The sequence below is a fragment of the Cydia splendana genome, chromosome 17, assembly GCF_910591565.1.
Source record: "Cydia splendana chromosome 17, ilCydSple1.2, whole genome shotgun sequence".
NCBI lineage: Eukaryota > Metazoa > Arthropoda > Insecta > Lepidoptera > Tortricidae > Cydia > Cydia splendana.
The window spans coordinates 18270434-18289858 of NC_085976.1; the positions used below are offsets into that span (position 1 = coordinate 18270434).

The 19425-nt window shown below is 36.7% G+C and overlaps 1 protein-coding gene across 1 annotated transcript; it reads left to right on the forward strand.

The window, feature by feature from the left end:
* The first annotated feature begins 2123 nt into the window (after positions 1-2123).
* Positions 2124-6486, forward strand: LOC134798593 (modular serine protease-like). The gene is made up of 6 exons (XM_063770960.1): positions 2124-2179; positions 2806-3198; positions 3501-3625; positions 3914-4090; positions 5515-5674; positions 6122-6486. Exons 1-6 carry the CDS (start codon positions 2170-2172, stop codon positions 6475-6477), a joined length of 1221 nt encoding a protein of 406 aa, XP_063627030.1. The 5' UTR covers positions 2124-2169; the 3' UTR covers positions 6478-6486.
* The last annotated feature ends 12939 nt before the right edge of the window (positions 6487-19425 follow it).

Here is a 19425-nt window from a genome sequence, read left to right on the forward strand (position 1 = left end):
CAAAACTGTGCAGGCATACGCTAGTGTGTATGACCAGCTTCACAAGTACTAGCTCAAGCACTAAACCCGTGAAAACCTGCGCTCAGCAAGACGTTGTAAAGAACTTTCCGGCCGCCCGTGACAAATTGCTTAAAGATTACCGCTGCCAACGCCCATCTCACCAAAAACAGCTCATCTTTACACCAAAACACCCTAACTTGAGACTTTTTGGGCCGAAAACGCTTCCCTGTGAGATCCCGCGCTTAATACAAACTCGTCAAATATAAAAGGAAGCAAAAAATTCGCGCGGAGAAAATTCCTACAAACGAACCGTGTACGAGTTTTTCCGTGTTTTTTTTCGGGAATGGATGGGGAGCGGGGAAAACGCCTATGGCTTCTAATGCGGCTTAAACTACGGCTTATATGCGTGGGAAGTTGGGGTATAAACATCTATCTATCTATTAAGCCCTTTTATTCTGAGTTAGAGTATGTCTAATCTCAGTGTGCCGCTTGGCAAAGGCCTCCTCCAGCTCTTTCCATTGGGATCTGTCGTGGGCCACTCTTCTCCAGTTCGGGCCCGCTGTGAGTTTGAGTTCATCCTCCCATATTGATTGAGGTCTCCTCTGTCTCCGTGTGCAATCTCTTGGGTACCAATCCGTTACGATCTTGCTCCATTTTTGCTTGCCTGTCTCTCAACATGTGGCCAGTCCATCTCAACTTGTATAAACATAATTCAGGTATATAAAAATACCACTGGTCTGTGAAATATAACTCCAAGTAGTTTCTTATTTACACACTTGTATGTATGTAACCTAAATGCTACTACTGTCATACCTAATCCTAGAGAAATCGATGAAAGTCTTTAAATACGTGTACAGTCGCCATCAGATATATCGGAGCGGCCAAGGTGTTCACAATATCTGAACACGCACGCTAACGGCTTGACGAGGCGTGTTCAGATATTTGTGAGCGCCTTACCCGCACCGATATATCTGATGGCGACTGTTCATGTCTATATGAGTATTTTTATACCTATTTGTGCATTAAAATTTACTATAACACTTTAAACTCTCGCGTTTTGTACACATATTTAATTACACAAACGGGTCTAAAACTCACGGGACCGGGGTCTCGGGTCGGGGGGTTAAATTTATTCCCGCAAAAGTACCCTTTCGCCAAGTGGAACCATTAATCAGAAATTATACTATTTTCAATTGTATTGTCAAGTCGGTTTTTATCAATGTTTATTATTATTTCAACTTTAATAGAACCCTTTTTCCAAACCCTTTGCTCCACGCATATTTTTTCGTAAGTCCCGCCAGCGATGTTAGCGCTCGGTTTTACACGTCTCGTGTGTTTGTTTGTGGACCCGAGTCATTTGTTTATTTTTTCACGCTTTTTATTCTTTATACCTTTTTATTCGCTAATGCCCGTGTACAACAGACGCTCTTTTGACATTGATGGAAGCTTTTTCTGCTTATTAGCTTATTCTGTGTCCTGCGGGACATTTTTTATATCTTTGCTTTTGCTAGTATGTATTTCTGTCTGTCTGTTATCTCTTCATGCACTACTCTCACAGTTTTTCCTTTTCAAATGTCAAAATAGCTGACAGTTGCCAAGACATTCCCTTTAAATGGTCGTAAGTATCTAAACACACCGTATACCAACGACCAGTGCGTCGTAGACATTTAACCACAATTAAATGCTGTTAATTTACATATTTCTAAAAATAGAGAAAACAAAAATGCTGCAAGTCTCATGCCGATGAAAAAACAGCGGATTTTTTGTGAGTTACAACATTTCTATTTTCACTGTTAATTTACATGTTGAAAACTACTTACGCTGCAATAATTGTATTTATCATCATAATAATCACGAGCCAATAGACCAATCGGTGCAGAAGAAAAAATGTAGGAAGAATATGCAAAAAAAACATGTACCTAGTATGTGCGGGCTACAGCATTATTGTATTCCAGTGACGGTATGAACTCTCTGCTATTAATAAACCAGTTCAATATTATTGGCACTCTGTCGTCATAACTTCGGTCAATCGCCACTCAAAATACTCGTATGCAATTGAACGCAAACCTGTTAAAAGTACCTAAAACATCCAGCACAAGGCCCCAGTGTATATTTGTCTGCCAGTGGATCCGGACCAGTCTGTGCATAAAAAAAGGATGATGTTCGATTATGATCACTGGTGAGTTTTATATTATTACTTCAATTAAAGCAAAGGTACAGCTATCTTATTAAGTTAGCAATCATTTTGAATAGTGGTTCTTTGTTTGAATTATCATTATTTTGTGTTGTTTAATAAAGTTCAGTGGGGGTGTCAAGGTCATGTCTTTATCACCTGTCACGTCATGCGTCACTTTCGCACTTACATACTTGTGAGAACGTGACAGGCCTGGTGACAGGGACAGGTGATAAAGAGGCGACCATCTTAGTCCTACATGATTAGGTAAGTACCGTAATAACAACATCAAACGCTAGCAACAGGTTATCACCCGCGCACTGCTACACCAGCCTTACCTAGCTTACATATTTACCTATAGGTTCTTTACAAGATTTTCTTCTTCGTCGTAAATGGCCGTCGGTAAATAAAGGTAACAAAAGAAATTCGCGATAGATCGGATTGTAAATGTGATTTAATAAGATTTTCTTCTTGTTTTTTTTTTCTTTTTGAGTGGGAGCTCCAAAAATATCAATAAACATCTTTCAATTATGTTGAAAGAATGTATTATTATTTATTATAGCAACCATGAGATTAGGAGGACTTTTAATTTTTAATGCAACACTTACAACTTGAGAATTTTATATCCACAGCTTTAATCCTCGCGGGTCAAAATATTGAACCTTCAAAAGGAGTCTGGCAGAATTCGACAAAATTAAGTAATGTTTTTCAAAATGCCACCAGCCTTCAGAACATAACAAACAGACTCAATCAAGAACAAAAACAAAACACAGATTTACCAATGCTCTTGCATGAGCATAATATTTATCCATTACAAGAAAAAAAAGACGAGACAGTATCAACAGATAGTAACGTATCAAACCTGAATGAATTAAAAACATTACAAATTATAGCAGGGGGTAGAACCCTTACTTCAGCCGAAGGTCCGGAGGTTCACTGGCACGTTGGTATATATAGCAAGGCTTTTGAACCCTACATGCAGATTTGTGGTGGGACGCTGGTTACTACTAAAGCTGTTATTTCAGGTAAGAATATAATAGAAGACGTTACTTTACTGCTGGGTTAAAAACGTTCGGGAAGACGGCATTTTTCCGGGCAATACGAAAGTTAATGTTTTGGGTGCATTTTACTGCTTTAATCATATTATAGCTGTTACGAGTATGACGTAGGTGTTTGAAACATGCCTATAAGGGCCGGCAAGGCAGCCTTTAAACTTCCTTTATTTTATGATGTCCGCAGAAAAGTTGCATGACCTAACTCAAACTAAACAAGTTTTTGTCCCTGTTATATAAAACTATTTGCTAACCTATATGATATTTCTTTACAGCGGCACACTGTTTTTGGAGTGAGCTGGATGGCGGCGCGCTGCCCGCTGCGCAGTTCGCGGCAGCGGCCGGCAAACTTTACCGACCGTGGAAAGAAAGCCATGACTCTAATGCGCAGCACACTGACGTAAGTGGTTTACTTTCAATGCAATACTTACACAGAGCGACAGCTTACTAGCCCTACTGAAAACCAAAAAAGCCAATGGTCTGATGAAGCAAACTAGAAATCGCCTTTCTAGCATTCTCGGGAAAAAGAAAAGCTCGTACCAATCTGTTGGAAAGCATAAGCTACGTCTGTCAACAAGTAGAAATTGTTCATTATCAGATTTAGCAGTAATTAGAATTTTATTTCACAAAATGTAGGTTGTTGTAGTTTTCAATTGCAAGATAAATGAAAACATCTTTTACACCGCAGATATCCGCAATCCACCTCCCCGCGCGTTTTCGCGGCGCCATCACCAGCTTCCAAGATGACATTGCTGCATTACTCTTGGCAAAGGAGTTTGTAACCACCTTCCGGGTCCGCCCGCTCTGCGTCCTCTTTGATGAGGACTTGGAGGCTGATTTTCTGCGTAGTGAGAATGAGGGCATGGTGAGTGTCGTAATTAGGGCTTGCAAATATTCGAAACTTTCAGGTATTCGAATATTCGACTTTTTCTGACGACATATTCGAATATTCGAATAATTATTCGAATATTATAAAAAATAAGAAAAAAAACGAGAAATCGGTTTATTATCGTTTTATTCAAAAGCTTATTTGACTTATTGCTAAAACTAATGATATTTTGCAGAAATCCACTTAATTGACTAGATTTTATCATCCTACTATGAGATGCCCACATTTATAAAAACAAGTAAAACGCCAAAATAAGACGTATTCAATATTTCTAGATAAAACTTTTATTATAAATGCGCCGTTGAGTGAAATAATATAACTTTAATCATCTAAACCAAACCTAGGTATGTAAGATATTTTTTTTAGTAGGTAATTATTTTCTGATTTAAATTAACTTGTAGTCACTCAGAGGCCTTAATTAATGGTTGGCTTAATTATATAATATTGGAATATTTAAGGGAAAAAGTTAGTTGACTACTGGATTATTCGTCAGCTAAAGGTGCATAGTTAGATTACCTAGTTGGGCAGGTTTGGTATGATCAAATTTGAGAATTGCGATAAGTGCGGGCAAGGTTTAGTCTTAATAAACAGAATGACCCTTTAACTTAAAACTTATGCACCGTAAAAATAACATACTTTTTGATTTCGTTTTCTTTCAAATGAAGTTAGGTTTCACTGTATTCACGAAGTCTATCGAGAGGAATACAGTAAAAATATTATTTCCTTCGTATTTGGGTACCTACCATTACTCATTCACTGTAAATACCCGGAAAACACACAGAAACTGTAACTGCAGCGGATTAAATAGATTTTTTATAGTAATAAAAAATATTCGAATATTCGAAACCTGAGCGGCCGAATATTCGAATATCAAAACAGGCCGAATATTCGACAAATTCGAATATTCGAATATTCGAATTGCAAGCCCTAGTCGTAATAGGTGTTTCAAACTAATACGATGACAAAGGATAACAAAACTTCCGTGAGACACAGACATATTAAATATATTAAGAACGGGTCACTCACGTATTTTAAGTCGAAAACGCTTGACATGTTACGTGAGTGACCCGTTCTTAATATATTTAATATGACAAAGGATCTTGTGACCTGAGTTTGTAGGTAGATAAGATTAGGAATTATTGAAATTGTTGAGCCCTCGGTGGGCGACTCCGACTCGCACTTGTAGGTAGGAGCCACTAGGTGTCTGGGGCCTTACCATGATGTCCTTATTGCGATTCTGTTCAGGACCTGAACTGAATTGCTAAGGGACGGAGTTATGCGATTTATATAGCTCCGTCCTTTAGCAATTCAGTTTAGGTCCTAAGCAGAATCGCAATAAGGACATCATGGTAAAGCCCCTGATATGAAGATTTTTTATTTTCGTTCATTATAATTCACAGATCGTGGGTTGGGGCCTGACATCAGAAGACGGGACACCAGCGCAGACGCTACAATCCCTGTACATGCCGTACGTGCCAATCGAAGAATGCATCGCTAGCGCAGACCCCGGGTTCCTGAAGTACATTACCAGTGACAAAATCTGTGCGGGAGTTACCTCAGGTACCATTTTGTTTTCAATCTTTAATGCTTGCGAAGTTGAAATCTCGATAAAATGATACTTTTAATAATTTTGTGGTGAGCATTCCGACTGAACGTCTAGCGACCTTTACCAAGGAGGAGTTTTGGCCGAAGGGTGTCGTGAGTGGCTTCCTGACAATGCGGGGTTGCGTAATGGATCGCAGCCATAACGTAGTGTTTTGTAGTTAATTTCATTTTAACACTTGGAAAGAGTATTTAAATTTAAACCCCCAAATATCCAACCACTGAACGGATTTTCATGCGGTTTTCATCTATTACCTAAATAGAGTGATTCTTGAGGAAGGTTTAAGTATATAATTTGTTAAGGTTTTGCGTAACCCGTGCGAAGCCGGGACGGATCGCTAGTAATATGTATAAAACCAAAACAAAGGCTTTTTTTTAAATAATATATATCTTTTACTTGTCTAGGCAAGTCATTATGCCGCGGCGACAGCGGCGGCGGCTTAGTATTCAACAGCGACCTCGTCTTCATCGACAGCGAGGAGCCACGGCCCATTCTGTACGGCGTGGCGTCCACTGCCCCACGAAACGCGCACAGTTGCAACACGCACGCCCGCGCCACGCTCACACGCGTGCTTGCGCACCGTACGTTCCTGCTTGCGCATATACCGGATATAGAGGATGCGTGCCCGCATGGGTCCAGGAGAATTTTCAAGCCGGAGTTGAACAGGTCGAGGGAGGAAAGTAAACAAGGCAGGGAGGAGACAAAGCCAGTTTTTAATTGCAATTGTTTTTGTAACTGCAATAATTCCACTATACCTTAATAATAAAACTTTTTTTGATAAGTATCATTTTAAGGTTTTTTTTTACTGACATGTTTATAGTTTAGAAACAAATTAAGTGGGACTACTAACAATAACACCAACTAATAGCTGGCGGATGTTTAATTACAGTACAATACACTTTCAGCTGCGCAGTGGCGCCAGGTCAAACAGACATGGCGTTTAAACTTGTTTAAAAAATTCATTATTTGCAATGAAAATAAATTGCACAAAATTATAAATAAGTAGGTAATGTGTTTGTTTTGTTTCATTTCATGAATAACAATCGCAAGAACCAAAGTAACTAAGTTGCTTACTTTACTTTTACTTTCATTATTTTTCTTAATATATTTTTTTTATTTTAAATAAAAGTATAATCATAATATCTATTTGTATCATCAGTATGCAAGTCAGATGAAATGCAGCCAGCAATAAAAGTGGGTGACACAATGTTTTTACTGTAACATGTTTAAAACAAGGTTACATGCAGTTCATTTTAAGGATGACTCACGCTAGACCGGGCCGTGCCCGGGCCGAGGCGTCCAACAGGCCATTTTGTATGACGGCTGATCGATGATCACGTGGTGCTTTTAATAGAAAACGAAGCTCCGTAAGCTCCGGTTCGGTCCCGGCCCGGTCTAGCGTGAGTCATCCTTTATTCCTGGAACCCTCGGCCCAGTGTCTGTGAGAAGAGAGCTAGAAATAATTCTGTCCTCTTAGACCTAATCTCCCAGATTTATTTTAAAAGTAATATGTTCGTGTAAAGCCCAAAGCCCAAGCCCTCTCGCGCATGAGAGGAGGCCTGTGCCCAGGAGTGGGACGTATATAGGCTGAATTTTTTTTTGTATGTTCGTGTAATAACAACAAATATTTGCTTTCAACTAGACTTCTATTAATTCGAATAAAGGTTGCAAACATCCTCAACCCAAAAGGGCCCAAAATGAAATAGCCGAACAACCAAAAGCTGCTTATAAACTCATAAAAACCTATCGGGCGTGCGAAAATTAAATTTACCTAATTCCCCCCATGGCTTATATCCCCTCCCTCGCTCGTATTTCATGTGAACCGTAAATCCTGGGGCACAGATTACCTCCTACAGAATTGGCAGTGAAGCTTCATCTTTCGAAGGCTGGCTGTCACCACATATTGCCAAGACTCCGGCCACGCTAAGTCTAATCCTGCCTTTAGGTACCGAGACGGAGATGAGTTAAGACGTGGCAAGCAGCCTTAACCTATTAGTGTATTGGTGGTGACAAGGCATAAATAGCAGTTGACGTAGCACTTAGCATGGAATTTAGCGTGGTCGCATTCTATGTGCGTAGTTTAGTGCGAGTGTGAGGTGAGGGAGGGAACTAAAAGCGAGTGGAAATGTGAACTATTTTGCTGTAACGTAACTATTTTGCACGAAAATAAACAATTAGTTGAGTTTTCCAAAGCCTGTTACAATTTGTGTGGTACGACACTATACGGTGGGTGTACATTTTCATCCTATTAAAAAATACATCTAAAAATGCAAGTATTCTACTGCAAAAAGTTTTGAGATGTAACGTAAAATAAAGTCGCTTCTTTTATTCAATACTGTCCTATCTAGTCTATCTATGGGCCCATTGAACTAAACTGTCATAAATTGTCACCAAATAATGATTTGTTAAATAATTACCTATTATAATGACCACATCAAAGTTAGAGATCGTGCTCTCAAACAAAACAAACATGTTGTATCTGGTAGGTGAGATCTGTGTCCCGCCTCACCCTGTATTGCGATAAAAATATTTCTCCACTTACGACCGTGGTGACGTATTGGAACACATGTCTATTTGGGTCAATCGTAGCCAGCTACACAATACACCTACGTACACGTAGCTGAAACATGTTTATAGAGCGTAAACGAAATTTATATCCAATATTTTCATGTCATCGTGAATATGATAGTTACCTATCGAGATAGCAGTATGAAAGTAAAAAGTGTTACTTTCGTCCCCGTTCTCCCCTATACCACAGAACAGGTTACGTTAAATACGTCACGCTATCGAATGCCATTTACACTTGCAGATGATTAGGTGCAAAAACTGACGTACAGTCAAGTGTCAATATACTAAAAATATGGGTGCACACATCATACTCAAAAATACCTAGCTCTTATGTTAGCGAATTAAGAACTATTGGACATATTTTTGAGTAAGTTGTATGCACCCATATTTTTACACTTGACTGTCAAACACACAACGCTGCGAAATGCATTTTGTCTTCGCCGCAGTCATGTAAAATAGAACCAGTATCCGATCATGAATCATTAAGCATAAATAAGTAAACATTCTCCTTATTTCCTGAAAGTTCTCTTTGAATAATGGCGGCGTAAAAACGAAATCTTAGATCGGCCGAGGGCTTAGTGTGAATGGCAGAGTGATATAAAATCTAAAAAGATCATAGAAATAAAATACTAAAATCGAAGAAGAAAGAGAAGAGAAGAAGTATTTGTCAATGACCCGGGCTTTCGACGTCAGAAACTTAAATTACACAAGAACATTTTGTCACTATTAATATATTAAAACCAGCCGAACCTTATTTAATACAAGCCGGAATGTAGTAATTAACAGTTTTGAACGATTCACGGTTAGCTTCACTAGACTTATATCGACCGGGATATATGTTAGGGCTCGGCTTCCTTTTGAGCGCTAATCGTGGTAACTCGTAGTAGGAAGGCTGAGGTCTTCGTTGTAGAAAAGAAACTTCGTTGTAAAATACTCATATTTATCGTTTATTTATAACTTTACACAGCACACTTTTTAAGCTATCAGCACTTTAGCTATTTACAGTAATATTAGTAGCACCATCGTACAATAAATGACAATAATACACTTTTAGGACACTTTTTGTCATCATAGGCTGTTAAGGTCTTACTCCTAAGGTTGCTCAGATAATAATGGTCGCTTTAATGAGGTGCAAGGCCTTTTATTAGACCATCGCCCCTCCAATCTCGACCACTTCCACCTGTTCGTCAGGTGAGGTGGGCTGACCGGTAGTGACGTCACAATTGTTTAATTATTTTAACTAAAGTAAAATTGGGAAGTTCAATCACCTTACTTTTTATAAATGAACACAAGTAAATAAGAATGCGGTATTATTACTCTTATTTTTGGAAAGCCGCTAACACGGCCATACTGACCAGTGGCTCGTGCTCAGAGACACTTAGTGTTCGTATTAATTAAGTTGTAACTAGTAAAAGTACAGATTGATTTAAAACAATTACAACGGCTCATTGAGTTTACTGCTTGATTTGTATGTCAGATACAGCAGGTATCATATTGTTTTTTTTTTTTTTTTTTTTTATGAATTATCGATTATTTTAACTTATGTTAACAAAGATTCAACATAATTAATGTTTCTGTCTTATGTACGATCATGATTTTTTCTTATGATTTCAGATTAATGTTACATTTAACTGTAAATGAATTACACTTGGAAATAAAAATTAAATGTATTTTAAACAGTGTAATAAAATTATTGTTTAGTTCCCGCTAACACGGCTATTTATGACTTTTGCTTCGGTCATTCTGACATCAAGTGATAATTCAATAATAGAATTGATCCTAGGGGTTTGAATGTTTTAATTATTTTCAATCCATTTTAATTCACAAGTACTTTAAAAAAGAAATTTACTTGCTTGTACCTTTAAATTAATGTTGGTTTTTTATTTTTAATATTTTTTTGTATGTTTTTATTTTTGCCAAAGGAAAAATGAGTTTACCGACGCTTCGGAAAGGCTCTGGTGGAAAAGAAGCGCCAAGAAAAACCTCCCGGTTGCCTTCTTTTATAATGCATTTAGTTAAGTTTTTATGTACCTAAGTGTAGTTTTTTTTGACATCTTTTGTCGGTTAATACCGATTATTACGATTGATTAAATTTGCTGAATTGTAAATCTTGGGTTTAGTTATATTTAGTGACACTACGCAGTATACTTCCTATTTACTAAAGGTAAGTGAAATTCTATTAAAATTAGTTCTTTGGTATCTAAAGTGATTAAATGATCATAATTTGTTTATGGAATTTATTGATTCAATATAACTCATTAATATATGAGAACCAACCATGAAGTTTAACGCTTCTAAACAAAGACTAAGTAAGCATCATAAGCTTTACATAAGATGAGTTTACTAAAAAAAACTGGTTTAAAGTCTCCACCTCATCCAAAAAGCGTTAATGATCAATTTAAAAAATAAGAAGAGAAACACAACACTACACAATGGATTTGCACGATGGGGTAGTTTAAGTGCTTTTAATTTAATATTATATTATCATAAAAGCTATTTTAAATATTTTCTAATAGAAGCTGTTATTAATTTGTTTAAGTTCAAATTAAAGCTATAGTATTTCTTTGATGTTTGGAATGATAAATTGTTTGTATTATTGTTTATACTATTTAAATTTCTGTACTTTATTTCTTAACTCATATTACACATGAAGACCAAACACGAAGTTGAACCTGTCTTGAACGTTGCTAAACAAAGATTAACTTGAATTTAGGATGAGAAGGATCAATTGATGAGCCGAAACTCGTGCTCGAGTAATCGGTTTAAAAATAAGGAATGCTCAGTTAATTTACCAGCCCAGTTGTTGTACTAAATCTGTATGACCGATCCAAACAAGTGGCAGATAAAATAAAGTCTGAGCTTAGGGAACCAGTTAGTTGGACGGCCCAGTCACTGAAGCCCTTCAGATTCGTTACAGCAAGTGGCCGGCAGACTATGGTTCCCATTTATTGAACGGCCCAGTTATTGGATTAATCCCTCTGAACCATCCATATAAGTGGCAACTGTTTATACTTTCAAATCTTTCAATAGCCCAGTTACTAGACTAGATCCTTCTGATGAATCTAAGTAAGTGGCACACACATTACTTAACGTGGTTGGTTTTATAGATAGTTGTTCACGTAGGATCTTAAATTGAATTTGCAAAAATTATACAATAGTAAAAGTTCAAAAAGCGATATTCACTCAATCACTCTGTTCGGATTTTTATCTTGTGTGGAATTTTCATATTTTCATTCATGACTGAATATTACCTATGGCATGCTAAAGGGTTTTTCCAAAAATAAAATCATTATGTGGTTGGATTGGTAATAAACGGTATTCTTCATTAAATGGTCTCTACATTTTTTTTTGTAATAAGTATCATTATAGCAAAATATTGGCTGTTTTAAAGAGATGACAATATTGTGGTTTTGTACTTTGTCCTTAATGAATCGATTTATGATTTGTCATTTTGTGTTACCATGTAAAGGACATCTGTCAGATTTGGATTGGCTTCATGATAATTTGTAACTTGATAAGTAACTACTACTATTGTAACTAGTACCTAGTGTAGTTGACTAATACGAGATAAGTAATCATAAATCACAAGTACCTACAACATATCATTATGTCTCCTCTGATCACTTGAATCATTGCTACTTAAATACGTACTTACATAACGTTAAGTTTAAACACTCGTAAATTAATGTCTCTTTTGCATCTTTGTATTTAAATCGGTTTCCTCCTGTTGTAAATCCTGATGTGTGTTAGAATCCAAAAGCAGGGCGGCGCCACAACAACACGTACTTCTACAACAAAACACAGAAATCTGAGGCTACTATTTATCACACATGTTATTTCTATTAATAAAATATTAATTATTTGCTTAACGTACAACTAATGTTATTACAGTACATACAAATAAAGTATGATTAATACTGATCACATGTACCTATATATATTTTTTTAATTTTGTTTATATATATGAATGTAATGCATAATGATATTCATAACATTGCCATATATTAAAGTAAATGTATTTGGAGGTGATATCTTTTAACAACAGTACAGCTACTTACACCCATGGTATAATAATATACTCCGCCTGGTACTCCATTCCCGTCTTTTCTAGGTCACCTAACTGACACGGGCTTACGTCATCATGCGACAGCGCTATATGATAATATGCGATAGCGCTATATATAGCGGCCATGTTGTTGTGACGTAGCCCCGTGTCACTCTGGGAATGGAAGACCATGTTTTATTAGACTATGCTTACACCGTGAAATGGATCGTAGTTGAGCAAAATAAAATAAGCAGAATTTTGACATTTCTACGTACGTTTTGGTTGTACCGTTTTATTTAAACGTTTGACTTTCAAGCTGTATTCTGATGGATTTTACTGAGAGATATTGATTTACGCGGTATACTAAATGTGCATCAGTTATGTAATTTGATATTATGTTACTTATTGTGGATTAATTTTCAAAATTCATACTTAATAAATTGATTCGAAAATATGCGATAAAAATTTGATAATTATGCAACGATTTCGCTCGTAAAGTATGGCGAATTACTAATAAACGTAATATATTAATTCACGTAGAATAAATATTTTGTTAGCGTTGTATAGAATAAATGATATTTATTAACAAGAAAATATGTTTAATTTCTTCATCACCCTCATCATAATATCAGCCCTTTATCGCCCACATATTTAATGTATTCTAAAACTGGTTTCGAAATAAATGTTTAAAAGTTGTCCGTTAAATTATCTTAATGTCATTCATAAAAAAAAAAATCAAAAAGCTTGTAATCACGGTTACAAATAAGATTGAATAGGTATTACTTTACTATTATCATTCAAGTTAGCAATTCTAGGATTATGTGGGTAGATAACTTGTTTGAGCTATGTGCCTTCATAATTCCATGTTAAATGTTTACTTAAATGTGAGTGGCTGGCGATGTAGTGATATAAAGTTACATTATCTCTTTTTATCATTAGTTTTTGCTTTGTTGTGAAAGATTTTGATTGCTTTTATTACTCGATTACTGTGTGACTTATTGTGTTTATACGGAATTTAGAATGCATTACAAGAATAACAACCACTGGCGATGATTTTAGTAAGTTTTCTTTGTATAGATAAGTATTAAGATGTCCCAGTACCATTTTTGTGGTTACTTTAAGTATATTTAATCACAACGCTCATCGCACATGCATTATTTTTTTTCTAAAATAAATCAATTCAAACTTAAAATTTGTCAAAATGAAAGCGTCTCACCAGATAATATTGTGTACAACAACATTTACTAAAACGTTAACCAAATGAGTTACTGCTCGTGTCGTAAATTGGCCACCGATAATTGGCAACACGTTGATTCTTCTTCGGTTGTTGAATTGTGTTTTAATGTATGCAGCAGATATAACTTGTTGCTCATCCAATCCACATGGCGTTTCAGGTTCTCTTGCGCACTTCTGATGTTAGGGCTCGGCTTCCTTTTGAGCGCTAATCGTGGTAACTCGTAGTAGGAAGGCTGAGGTCTTCGTTGTAGAAAAGAAACTTCGTTGTAAAATACTCATATTTATCGTTTATTTATAACTTTACACAGCACACTTTTTAAGCTATCAGCACTTTAGCTATTTACAGTAATATTAGTAGCACCATCGTACAATAAATGACAATAATACACTTTTAGGACACTTTTTGTCATCATAGGCTGTTAAGGTCTTACTCCTAAGGTTGCTCAGATAATAATGGTCGCTTTAATGAGGTGCAAGGCCTTTTATTAGACCATCGCCCCTCCAATCTCGACCACTTCCACCTGTTCGTCAGGTGAGGTGGGCTGACCGGTAGTGACGTCACAATTGTTTAATTATTTTAACTAAAGTAAAATTGGGAAGTTCAATCACCTTACTTTTTATAAATGAACACAAGTAAATAAGAATGCGGTATTATTACTCTTATTTTTGGAAAGCCGCTAACATATATATGGACCATGATTACCTTTTGTATTGTTTTCGAGTTCCCGATATTTCGACGCAGTTACATGCATCTTGTTCACGGTTATCACGGTTCATATCCCGGTCGATATAAGTCTAGTATGTAGTAAACAGGGCTAGAGGAAGATCGCCAATGAGATGGACCGACCAAATCAAAGCCAGTGTGTCGGCCACAGTAAGCGAATGCTCACGGAAAGCAGCTCTACGGGAGGAATGGCGACTAGTCGCTCAAAAGTCTACATAATGGCCACGACCACTCTGTCAAGAGTGTAACGAAGAAGAAGATGTAGTAATTAAATCGGTAATCTAGAATTTTCGTGGAAGAGATCCGCTGCCTGTTCCCAATGTGGCCACAATCTGTGTTCCCTTGGGACGAGTACCGTAGTTACCGTGTTACGAGGTCTTGACACACGAAAAAAGATGGCCGACATTTTGTGTGCAATTGTTTTTGACCTTTGAATGTTTAGGGCAAGTATGTTTGAGCTTTATACTTGTAGTCTGTATTATCTTTAGGTATTTAAATAAATGTAAACAAACAATTTGTACATTTTCGGGTAGGTAGTTATAACATTTATTGGTTAACCAACCAAATACAAAACCACCTGGATCAGTCACTGAACGACCTGACGTTAACCTACATTATTTGATCATGTAATGTTTTCATCTACCCTCAACTGGCTTAAGAAGCCATTTGAGAGTAGATTTTGTTTACTTTTATTTAAATACCTAAAGATAGGTACAGAGTATAGTAGGCCAAGCAATAGGAAGGTATAGAGGGAAATGCTAGGAACACAACTAGGGACTTTTGATATGTTCACCCCCTAACTAGTCCAAACTAAGTCACGGAGTCAAAAATTGTGTTCCAAGCATTTCCCTCTACAACTTTTTTTAGCATTCGTTGCCCGACCTATAGTTTAAGTCTGTTTTTAGGTGATGCATTATTTGTTGGTTTTTAGGGTTCCGTACCCAAAGGGTAAAACGGGACCCTATTACTAAGACTTCGCTGTCCGTCCGTCCGTCCGTCCGTCTGTCACCAGTGGCCTATTTTATAAAGCTACAAGTTACAATTTACAAGCGGTAGTCTCGTTCTAACACATAGGGTTAGAAAGAGACTTCCGCTTGTAAATTCTAACTTGTAGCTTTATAAAATAGGCCACAGGCTGTATCTCACGAACCGTGATAGCTAGACAGTTGAAATTTTCACAGATGATGTATTTCTGTTGCCGCTATAACAACAAATACTAAAAACAGAATAAAATAAAGATTTAAATGGGGCTCCCATACAACAAACGTGATTTTTGACCAAAGTTAAGCAACGTCGGGAGTGGTCAGTATTTGGATGGGTGACCGTTTTTTTTTTGCTTTTTTTTTGTTCTTTTTTTTGCATTATGGTACGGAACCCTTCGTGCGCGAGTCCGACTCGCACTTGCCCGGTTTTTTTTTATTTGTTTCTTACAATACGAGTAAGTCTCGGTAGCTCAGTAATTGGTAGAATAGAACGCCGGGCTGGTAACCCGGAGTTCGAGTCTTGCCTGAAACAGAGATTTTTCCTACTTTTCCTTTATTTGTAAGCATTTTGGTATCGCTGTAGACGTCTACTTAGAGGGTGCTGGCGCAAAATTATAGTATTTATATTGAAATTTTACAAGGATAAATATCATGAAAAAGATCACAGTGGAACTAGACAAGCTTTGTAAAGGCAGACTCTAAACCTATAAAACTTTAAGAAGTTAATAAAGTTTGCTTCATAGAAAACATATCTAATTTTCATTTACTGTAATAGGTAGGTACGATACGAGCGCCTTTTAAGTCTTGTCGTTTGCAAATCTCTCACAATTATATAAAAAAAACTGCCATCGTATCAAACTATGTGAATTAAGTGTATTCAAAAACAATTAAACGAATTATGATTGACCGAACCGTTTTAGTATAGCGTCGAGTTAAAGTTGACAAGTCAGTTGTGAAAATGGAAATTTCATAGAAAAATTTCCGTGCGATAATTTTCTATAACTTTAAATGAGGTAACGCGACTTCAGAGCTTTTCAGAACTGAGTACTGAGCATCATGCCTTCTGACTGTGTAACGCTGGTATTTGGAATTTTAACACCATTGCTCCAGTCTCAGTGATAGACTGGGTGAAGGTCGTTCGAACACCGCGAAAAACCAGGAAAGCAATGAGGCTGTACGGCAGCTGATCGTCGAAGACCGCTATGTGATATACAGAAAGATAGAAGCTTCTATACGCATTTCAGGGACAACCATTTAAAAAATCTTACATGAAGAGCTAGGTGTATAAAAAGACATCTCTCGCCGGACACCACATTTGCTTAATGCCGACCGAAAAACAGCTCGCGTTAGATGGTGCCGGAAAACTCTACAGCAATTCGGTCGAGGAGATAAAACATTCGTTTATGACATTGTGAGTGGTGATGAATCTTGGATCTATGCTTATGATCCAGATTCCAAACAGCAATCCACCGTCTGAGTGTTCTAAAACGAGCCGAAACCGACCAAATAAGTCACACGCTCAGAAAGTAGTACCTACTTAAAAAAATTGTCGCCTCGTTTGTCGCCAAAAGTGGACACATTGCCAACATCGTGTTAGAAGATCACAAAACAGTTAACCCTGACTAGTATATTACAGTTTGCTTACTAGAAGCTATAAGTTAATTCCGAAAAATCAACCGAAAACATCGTTATGGTACTGAGCCATGACAATGCAAGCTCACACTCCTCCCGGCAAACAATTGCGTTTTTACTAGAGCAAAACGTCGAAATTCTCGACCACCCGCCGTACAGCCCTGGCTTGAGCCCTAATGATTTCTTTACTTTCCCTAGAATCAAGCAGTCTTCGTGGTTAATGGTACCTAACACAACAAGAGGCGTTTGACGTATACAAAACGGCCATTTTGGAGCCCCAACTTCGGAGTGGAATAAGTGGTTTCAAAACTGAATCGACCAAATGAAAAAATGTATTAAATATCACAGCAAGTTCTTAAAAAACATAAATAGTACTTGAGGTTTAAATTGTCTTTAGATTTTACAAACGACAGAACTTAAAAGGCACCCCAAAGCGTGAATAATAGGTACTGTGCGCGCTTTGCGGGAAAGACGTACAATGCCATGACAGGCCCAATTCACCTTTAATCTTTTTTCCAAATAAATGTTTCTCAATAACAAGATATACCTCTTACCCGACTTTCCTGTAAATAAACCACTTCATTATTACAGCACTAGGCCAGCAAAACAAACATTATTTACGCGTACGTGCTCACCAGTAAATGCTTTATTGTTGTATCTCCGACATGAATGTAAATGCGATTCTGTGTACGGAAGAGTTAGTAATTAATTGCACATATCACTTACAGAGGGGCACATAGACTAGGATGTTTTGTCTGTGGGCCCGCACTAATACTACGCGTGGCCATGAAACCAGCGAGGATTTTTGGAAAAGATAAACTACCTACCTACTTATATCCAAACCGTTTACATATACATATACATCAATGTTGCAGTTATATCATCATTAATATTTTTGCTCGAACTCTCATAATCACAACAAGATGACGTTTTTAATTTTATTTTTAAACTACCAACATAACAAATAATGCAAACGCAGGCGACTACCGTAGAATCACTAAGAGATAATAATAATAAATATTCTTTTCTCAAACATGCAATGAAATATTGATGTTATGTTCCTTATAATAGGCTGCGAAGTATGACGTTTCAGGTGCGGCTAGGACAAAAGGTCGTTAATGGAATTTCATACACATCTTGCAGGCCTAGGCCGGCAAAGTCCTCTTTTTTAATTTTCATTTCACAGATATTTGAGACACAGCATAGTGGCATTCATCCATTAAAAAAAACTAGAGGCAGTATTTGCTTTATGGTTCGTAATGACACTCTGCCACTACGCCTATTAAAAAAAAAACAAAAAACAATGTTTGCTATAATTTGCAGTTTTATTTGTATAAAATCAACATGAACTTAATAAATAATACATTCAATAATTTTATAATTTTAAATTATAAATTTAACTAGGTACACAAATAAAAATATTTAAAATATTTCATCTAAACGTTAGCGGTAAAAAGGTCTACTCAAACACGCGTAGTTATATTTTTTAAATTGTTATGGAGATAAAGTTGAAAAATATTCATTCTGTTTTATTGGATTTATGGTGCGTTGTTGATTTTTGACTTTAATATGAGTTCCGACTAGGGAATGCAAATCGGTTATTTTTTGTATGGAAATAACCGCGGTTTCGGTTAATAACCGATAATTTCCATACAAAAAATAACCGAAAATAACCGATTTGCATTCCCTAGTTCCGACGAAATAATGAAATTAATATTAATTGTAATCGTAGGTGTTGGAATTGGCAGCGTAAGCAGAATTGATTTTAATAACTTGCTGCCTCTGCCGCCAAGTCAAAGACGAAGTATGTATATGGTTGCTTATGGCAATTTTATTATTTGAGAAACTAAGAAAAATGGCTTAAAGTTTATTAGAAACAGTTTTGTGGCATATTTTAAATGAATGTAACTACAAACTCGTCAACACTGTGGAAATTATACTTATTTACTCCATGCATAAAGAAACGATGTATGTGAAACATGATATCAACATGAAAGACTATGTAAATGAAAAACGACAGTCAGACGGATACAAGGCGAAAAAATCAAAGATACATGAAAGTATACGGGTAGTAAAAATACACGACTCGTGTAAAACATACGCGTGATAATGATATAGGTACGTGTTGGTTATATTTTGGGTGTAGTTTACTTTTAGTTTTTTCTATAAATAAAACTTGGGTTTCGTGGATTCTTTATTTTATTTATTTCATTGCATGTTTGAGAAAAGCACTATACATACCTCGGCGGGAAATGGGGTTGCCCGCGCTCAGATCTATCCGGCCGAGCGAAGAAATCTTATTTGTTAGATTTTTATTCGAATTTTTGCATAAAAACGGGGTTTATAAATCACTTCAAAAATCAAAATGTAACCAAAGTGTTACTTAAAACATAATAGATAGAGAAAGACAACTCCAAGTAAAGGCCGCGAGCCGCTTGTTTCGTGGCCTCCCCTTTAATAAATAGTTCACGTAAACATTTTCCTCTTAATTCCCAGTAGATTGAACGCCGCTGAAGCCAC